The 7,748-nt window shown below is 40.4% G+C and overlaps 1 protein-coding gene across 2 annotated transcripts; it reads right to left on the bottom strand.

The window, feature by feature from the left end:
* Nucleotides 1-921: 921 nt before the first annotated feature.
* srsf5a (serine and arginine rich splicing factor 5a) lies at nt 922-6,684 on the bottom strand. 2 transcript variants are annotated; one of them, XM_040042782.1, is made up of 8 exons: nt 6,556-6,684; nt 5,295-5,434; nt 5,138-5,208; nt 4,476-4,616; nt 3,875-3,944; nt 2,399-2,472; nt 2,214-2,318; nt 922-2,056 (listed from the first exon to the last, which is right to left on the bottom strand). In XM_040042782.1, exons 2-8 carry the CDS (start codon nt 5,418-5,420, stop codon nt 1,747-1,749), a joined length of 897 nt encoding a protein of 298 aa, XP_039898716.1. In that variant the 5' UTR covers nt 5,421-5,434; nt 6,556-6,684; the 3' UTR covers nt 922-1,746. The 2 variants fall into 2 exon arrangements, with proteins under 2 accessions (XP_039898716.1, XP_039898717.1); XM_040042783.1 differs by having other exon boundaries at nt 4,488-4,616.
* Between the last annotated feature and the right edge of the window lie 1,064 nt (nt 6,685-7,748).

Below are 7,748 nucleotides of genomic sequence, written 5' to 3'. Positions count from 1 at the left end.
GAGTTGGGTGCACAAGTTTGCATTTATTTAGGATTTGGCACTGCATAAAACAGGTGGTATAATGTACACAGAAACTTCACCTCAAATCAAAAGCTAGATGGTTGAAACTTCGACACAATCTGGGGTTCCAAAAAAACAATGATCCCAAAGATACATACAAAGATACTGGTTGTGTAAATGAATAGAGCAGGCTAACACTCTGGAATGGTCTTCCCAAATCCTGATCTCAACTCAAGTATCCTCAACAGGTCCGTAGCAGGAAATGCAATCAATTTAACAATTCTACCAAGAGTAGTGGTCAAATATCGAGCCAGAATTAAGCCAGAAGCTTGTTTGTGGCTACCAAAAGCATCTAGTTGAGGTGTAACCTGCTAAGGGGGATTTAACCAAATATCTGAAATATGTTTATATAACTGAGCCAAAAATAAATTCAGAATTGTTTTTAAAGTCATTAAAGATATATTCTGTATCCACACCGAAAAAAGAACCGTTCAAAGAAATCATGGAAAGCAGCAAATTACCACATTCATGCCTATGTGTGTATGTAAACTTCGAACACAACTGCAGTTTTATTACACCTAAGAGCCAATGACTTTCACCCTGTGTGCCTCTTCATTGTACAAGACATAGAATATCTAAACAAAAAACCTTGAATTGTATCAGAGGACTTGAAATAAAGTCAAAATCTTAATACAACCCATAAATGTTTGCACTTTGCTATATCAGCTTCATTACAGCAAGGTTTGAGCCACACGTGTTCAAACAGGATCTTGTGGTAGTTATGAGCTTGGCTTAATCTTCACTCTCAAGCTTATCCACTACTGTATGTGCACACAAGAAAGCTGCAGCACCTGCACTGCAAATTCTCCAATTTTAATTAATGTTGCTCAATACTGACTGAGAAACGACAAACTAACAGAATTAACAGTTGTGAAGCTTTATTGAGTTCAATCGCAGAAATTTTAATGCGTATGTGAATCTCTTGAACCACATTCACAAAGTATTTTAAAAAACTGACATAAAAAAAAAGGAAAGGAAATGCAGTGGGCATTTTATTAGTATCAAATTATAAACTTATTTAGAGACAAACGTGTTCAGGCCCTCAACACCCAATAGGGTGGAGATTAAGAAAACTCAGCAGGTGGAATAAGGCCATGATTCAAAAAAACAAAAAACAAAAAAAAAAACCCCAATCTAAATCCATTACAAAAATGAAAAAAGAAAAAAAAAAAACCCAGACAAATAACTAGCTGAAGTCTTTGCAGATTCACATATCAGGGCAGTGAATGAAACGTGTACAAATACGTCATCACAAGCGTAATCACAGCAACAAACAGGGAGCTCGCATTACCAAAACATACTCATCAACATTTTGGAGAATCAATGACGTGACCAAAAGCCACAGAGTGCTGGATGGAATCAAAACATGGCAGACAGCTTAGACTGTAACGGGCATCATCACCAACTGAGTATTTCGTATTTATGAAATGCCTGTACAAAGATGGGATACATAAATCTCACAAAAACAAAACTTCCTTCTACTGAGACGCATCCAAAATTAAGATTTACAAATAATAAACACGAAAGTGTCATTAATGACAGTCTTTATTTCAAAAGAACCCATATAAAAAGGCAATGCATCCCCTTCACTAAAACAAAGAAGGAAAAAAAAAAAAGAAAGGAAAAAGACTTAGACCCACACCGAGCAACTACAAGTCTATGTTACAACATACAGGTGTACCCATCTCAGTGTTTGCTGTCTGCTGAGGCGGAGCGGGAACGGGAGCGGGACTGGGAGCGAGAGCGAGAGCGGGAACGGGAGCGGGGAGACTGTTTGTCCTGAGCCGGTGCAGGTGAACGCGAGCGAGATCTGGAGCGCGACTTGGAGCGAGACTTGGAGCGGGACGGGGATCTGGCTGAGGCCTTGCCCCCTCCTGACGTCTTCTTCTCGGGAGTCCGGCTGGCGGATCTGGATCGGCTCCTGGAGCGGTTGCGGCTCCTGGAGCGACTCTTTGAGCGGGAGTAGCTGCGGGAGCGAGAGCGGCTCTTGCTGTGACTGCGGGGAGAGAGAGAGCGCGCGCAATTACAACACAATGTTTTGGCTTTTCAAAATAAAATATTAAATCTCTTAACAGTTTGTCAAACTGACTTGAAACCTCGCAAATTCCTGAACAATTTATGGATACAACCTAAAATAAATAAAAAAACCTTACTTTCTGCTGTCCTCAAACATCTTCAACTTGCGACCATTCAGTTCTGTCCCATCAAGCTTGGATATGGCATTCTTCATGTCACTGCGGGATGCAAACTCAACCACCCTGCATGAAAAGAGAAATTAGTGGACAAACAGTTCACATTAGGAATACAAAAAGGCTCAACTCAAAAAACAGCAACTCACCCTTCGTTTTTGGTGGGTCTGTGAGCGTCCACAAAGGTAACTTCCCCTGCTTTCCTCATCAGGTCCTTCAGGTCCTATTTTTAAAAGCATAAAGGCGGGTTAGCAACAGGGAATGAAACCTGAGGTGTCAGCGAGAGCCTTCTCAGACCTGGAGGGAGAGAAATGAACAGGCAGCAAGAAACCACTGAAATTTGGGTCATCTAGTCCTGACGTTTGTCACTTAGTGATAAGCTTCCATTTCAGTGGAGGCCACGTAAACAAAAGAGCCACACAAATTGCATTTTGAGAGTGGACAAGTGTTGCTTTTTCATTTATTTATTCTTTTAAATTCCTTTTGTACCCTTAAATTATATTTTTAAGTACATCAAACAAAACCAGATTGAATTGTATTATAAAACGCCTGAAGGGTAACAGAACTGTGTTTGGTTTTTTTGGGTGAACGGATGAATTTCTGTATGCCAACTATTTATACGATTGAGATAATGCTATGTACTTACAGGCAAAACTATGGGTAGGTGGAAAAAACCCCTAATGTGGACTTCCTTTTTGTTGATGTATTAGTTCTAAAGAGATTTGGCTCAACAGAGATACACTGTTTACGTGAGTCCCCTTTAGGACTGTAACTCTACACCCCGTTACCACCCGACCCTAAACAAACCCAATCACATGAGTTTTATGCTACTTACCGCTCCATACCCAGGAAGATATTAGCATAGAGCCACTTGTCCAAATAGCAAATGGGAACCAATGCAGTGTTAAGCCCTTGAGAAACGCCCTCGGCCTTGACTCAGCATCCGGCCTCCACAAGTAAGGAACCACCAGAGATCAAGAAGGAGGAGGGGTGTGCGCCCGACCCAACACCCCCCACAGCTCCATCAGCAACAGAAAAAGACCCAAATGGGAGAGTGTAGGGACCGTGGATTTGAGGGGGGTTACATCAGTCGGGAGTGCCAGCCCACAGAACCTCCAGACTGTGGCTACGGACCTCCTAAGGCTACCGTATCCTGCGCTAGACCACTCTCACCCGTTACTGGGCCCAGCCAAGACTTTACATCAGCGGCAACTGCGTGTAAGGAAAGGCACCAAATGGACACTATTCAGAAAAACAACCAGCAGAGGGCGCTACACACTTGTGACACCCAGTGGAGGGTGTGCATTTACCTCTGATACAAAGGAAACCATATCAGAGCAGCTGTTTGAAAAAAAATAAAATAAAAACAGTTAAATGTTTTTGTTAGAATGCCTGGCATCAGTAATAACATGTGCTTTTGTGTGGAGAAAAAAAAAAAAAGTGTTTAAAAAGAAAAAGTATTTATAAACACTAGGGGGCTTCCTATAGTAAATAGAAAATTGCCTGGTATGTGTTGTTTTCTGTACCTTGTGTGTTTAAAGAAACTGACCCGGCCAATAAAATTAATTTTGCTCCTTTACAAAACTAGGTCATTTTTAAAAAGCTTGTGTCCTGTTGTCTCTTACCTGCCAGCTCGTCCGCGAAGACAGGTTCTCCACAACGAGTCTGTGGTCAGTCCGCACTGGAGGGCCATATCTGCAGAGGCAACAAACACCAGCACAGCTTTGAATACATTTTCTGTAAGGAGCACAGATCCGGTGAATGCATCCAAATCTGAATCTGCCTTTGTGCCTGAAAACACGGCTGGTGTCTCGTCACGTTCACAGTCTACCTTAGGGTTCTGTAAATATTTGAGTTTGCTTCAGAGGTGAAACTCAACACTGGCCAATCCTATTTTAGTGTAGTCCATTAGAGACTCTCAATCCTACTTTCCTGCCACATGTATGCAAATTTGTATGTGTATCTTTCCAGCTTGTATAATATTGGTTGAGCTGTCACAGGACTGTATTTGACTTTGGACCAGATAAACTATTGTCACACCCAGTTTCCACGTAACAGGATCTGTTATCACGTGTCAGAGGTTTACAACCTAATATCAATATTTAATCTGCATCTGTCCATTTATTAGAATTTTATTTATTTAACATCATTATTTCTTTTTACATGAATATTATCTTTAAGTGCTTTTTATAAAATTATTACTTTGTTTTAAAGGAAGCTACTGACAATGTGCTGTACCTGGATCCACTGCTGCGAGATTGACGATAGCCGCCGCCACCACCACCACCGCCGCCGCCGCCTCCGAAACGTCCCATTCCAGGGCCGCCACCTCTTCCTCTTCTGGAGCGAGCATGCTCAATAGTGACCCTGATGGGCAAAAAAAAAAAAAAAAAAGGTTCAGTGTTATCAGATTATATACAAAGTAATTATATCTGATTAAATGTGTGCTCCATGTGACTCAGGCATGCGACAGCTCCACCACAGGGAGCCTGACGTCATTATTTTGCGATAAGCAAGACTGAGAAAAAGAAGTTATCAGCTCAGAGAAATTATTCTTAATAACTTGGAACTAGTTCTCCTTTCCAGCCACTGTCTGAATGTTTACTTCTTGTTTTGAAGGGCCTCCTGAGTTGTGTCAAACACTCACAAATGAGCCTTTAAAAGGTCTGTGGCAGTCTAACAGCACAGAAAGAGGAACCGGGACCAGCCAAGGAAATTTACTTATAAAATGAAGAAGCTGCTCGGTCATAGAGTATAAACAGCTTGTAAGGTTCTCAAAAAATAAACTTATTAGAGCTGCGATAAAGTAGCAATTACATCTTGCTGAAAAAAAAAGTCAAATGTAACCGACCCACACCCACCAAATAAGACAAAGACAACATCATTACCGTTCACTACACAGTTCTTTGCCATTTAGCTCATACACAGCATCATCTGCATCTCTGTGGTCATCAAATTCCTGAAAGGAAGAGGAAAATGTGATTATGTATAAGCACAAACACTTTGAAAACTCTCACTTTGCACAAAAGAAGTGCTCAAACTCACCACAAAGCCAAACCCGTTCTTCAAGTTGATCTCACGGATGCGACCATAGCCCTTGAAAAACTTCTCCACATCTCTCTCTCTGGCGTGAGGACTCAAGCGTCCAATGAAGACACGGCAGCCACTCATGATGATTTTATCAGCTGAGATGAAAGAGTAATTAGTTAACAGCATCTAGCTCAGCGCTTTTACCGCACAAAGTGTTTACTCGTTGCTTTTTATTTATGTGCTAGTCATGTGCTGCCTTTTATGGCCAAGATAAGCAGGCCACACCCCTTGAAACAAAGGTCACATCCGCTGCAAAAATACAAGTTAATCAACCATTTTCTAAATTGAATATTAACCACAAAAAGAAAAAAAAGCAGATAGTTTAAACTACATGTATTTTATGAAACTTTAGCAAAATTAATTATGTTAATCCGTTTTAGATTTGCATGACAAATAACGTAAAGAGACTTGCAATACACTCAAGCTAGGGTGAAAAACAGGCCCCTGGCAAACTGAACAAAGCTCAACAGGATCGGAACACGCACCATGATCCCTCTCCGGTTTAAACGAGTGTAGTTTAGCTTGTAAGCCAAAAAAAAAAAAACAGGGCTTAGCGTACCCCGACGGTTCGCAGGCTATTTGCATCACCGAGCTCAAAATGGAAGACGGTTTTGTATGGAGCTATTGACTGAAACCGTACAATCATTCTCACGGCTAAATTGTAATTTAAAGCGCGTTTATCAATATTTACAGGTATTTCCACACATTTTCTTCTTATGCGATATGAAATGTGCAGACAGCACAACAACGGCGATCAAGGGGCCCGTTAAAACAGCTCAATGGATCTCTGATCTGCATCAAAGGAGAAAAAAAAATAGTCCGATTACATTGCAGGTAATCAGTAATGATTAAATAATCGATTCTCTCCGATTATGAGACACCAGAAAAATGACTTGGAGCCTTGCCAATCGGCCTCAGATAAACCATCGGCGTCGATTATTATTGCAATCCTACCTTAAATTAGAGGATCGCTGGTAAGGGGATGTAAAAGACTGCGGATCTGACAAATAACGTGCTATATTAGCTGGGTAACGGTAAGCACAAGCAGGCCTCACCACAATTTCGCTCTTGACGCTCGCCTCGAGGTCATCCCCAGCTAGCCGAAGCTAGCCTGTGACCTAACTTCGGTTTCAGCGCGAAGAACGCGCCAATTTAACGTTTGACAAAAATCGCAAAATCCTTGAAATAACACAACTACGCTTTAATAACCGCTCACCTGTTTCTTTGTTCCTAACAGAGTTGCTTGGGCCTTGTTGCTTTCGCTGCTGGCTCTCTCCTGCTCAAAGTAAGTCACCGACTGTGCTGAATCAAAATGGCGAGTGAGCATAAAAAGAGCAGAGACCGCAAAATGCGTTGCTGCCCTCACAGTGTCACGTGATTGCAGCAGGTAACGCTTAACTAGGTTTACGCTGTTAGAGCCATGGGCTTTACCCCCAGTAATAGTTACAGCTAAAATAATAAACCATCCACATAAAATAACAAAGAATGTGTGCAAACGACAAACGAGTACATGTATTAGGGTTAGCGTCTTCGAATACTTGAAAGGAGGATAAGACAGAGATTTGGCAACTCATATCAGCCTATTCTTGGATACGCAGCGTTCTGCATGCCTTAATCTTAAGTAATTTTCATACTAGTTGCAATGATTTTACTCCTTTATGATATTATTTCCTTAAGGATTATTAAAATTAGTACATAATATATCACAAGTAGGGTTAGTTTTCAAGAAAATTAAAACATTTCATTTCATTTCACATCCTGTATCGCAAGCCCTACGGGCGTCATTTCCTAACCGTGCTGAAGCACAAACCTAAGCGTAAACTTGTCACTCACAAAACTCTTACTCTGTTTATCAATATTGAATTTGTTCTTTATAAACCAATTTATAAGTACCTCTTACCGTGGCATGAACAAATGAAGGCCTGGCTGTGTTAGGAAGCTAAAACGCAAGTCTTTAAAATAATTACTACTACTACTACTAATAATAATAATGTCAAACACGTTTTTCCAAAATACCAAAAGCCAATGCACATAATTGCAGTTAAAATAAAATAATAAGAATAAAAAATAGAATTGCATGTAAAAATACAAAATACTGCATGTAAAGGCGTAGACTTTGACCTTTTAATTTAAATCTTTTTCTTGTATTCCTTATTTCATATCAAATCTTAAACTAGCACACCTTTCATTGAAAATGACTTTTTATTGCAATCCAAGTTCTTTTTTTTCTTTAACTTCATCTGGCTTCCTGTTTATTACTTCCACCAAGGAGGCGATGCGTTCGATATTATTTGCATGAGTGCCTGTCATTCTGTCTGTAAACAAGACAGCTTGAAAAGTTTTGAATTAATTCTGATAAAACTTTGTAGGGGTGTAGAGTGAGTTCATGTTAATGATCCATTAAAATCT

The sequence above is a fragment of the Simochromis diagramma genome, unplaced genomic scaffold (genome assembly GCF_900408965.1).
Source record: "Simochromis diagramma unplaced genomic scaffold, fSimDia1.1 OVJJ01000304.1, whole genome shotgun sequence".
Lineage (NCBI taxonomy): Eukaryota > Metazoa > Chordata > Actinopteri > Cichliformes > Cichlidae > Simochromis > Simochromis diagramma.
The sequence above is the reverse complement of the archived record's forward strand: the minus strand, read 5'-3'. Positions and strand labels throughout refer to the sequence as shown.

Excerpts from the sequence above, each read along its gene's own strand:
- srsf5a (XM_040042782.1), bottom strand. The coding sequence starts at position 5,420 with ATGAGTGGCTGCCGTGTCTTCATTGGACGCTTGAGTCCTCACGCCAGA. Across the intron at positions 3,945-4,475 it reads GGATCCAGGTACAGCACATT|ATATGGCCCTCCAGTGCGGA; the intron begins GTCAGTAGCTTC and ends TTGCCTCTGCAG. Across the intron at positions 2,473-3,874 it reads CTTCGCGGACGAGCTGGCAG|GACCTGAAGGACCTGATGAG; the intron begins GTAAGAGACAAC and ends TTTTAAAAATAG.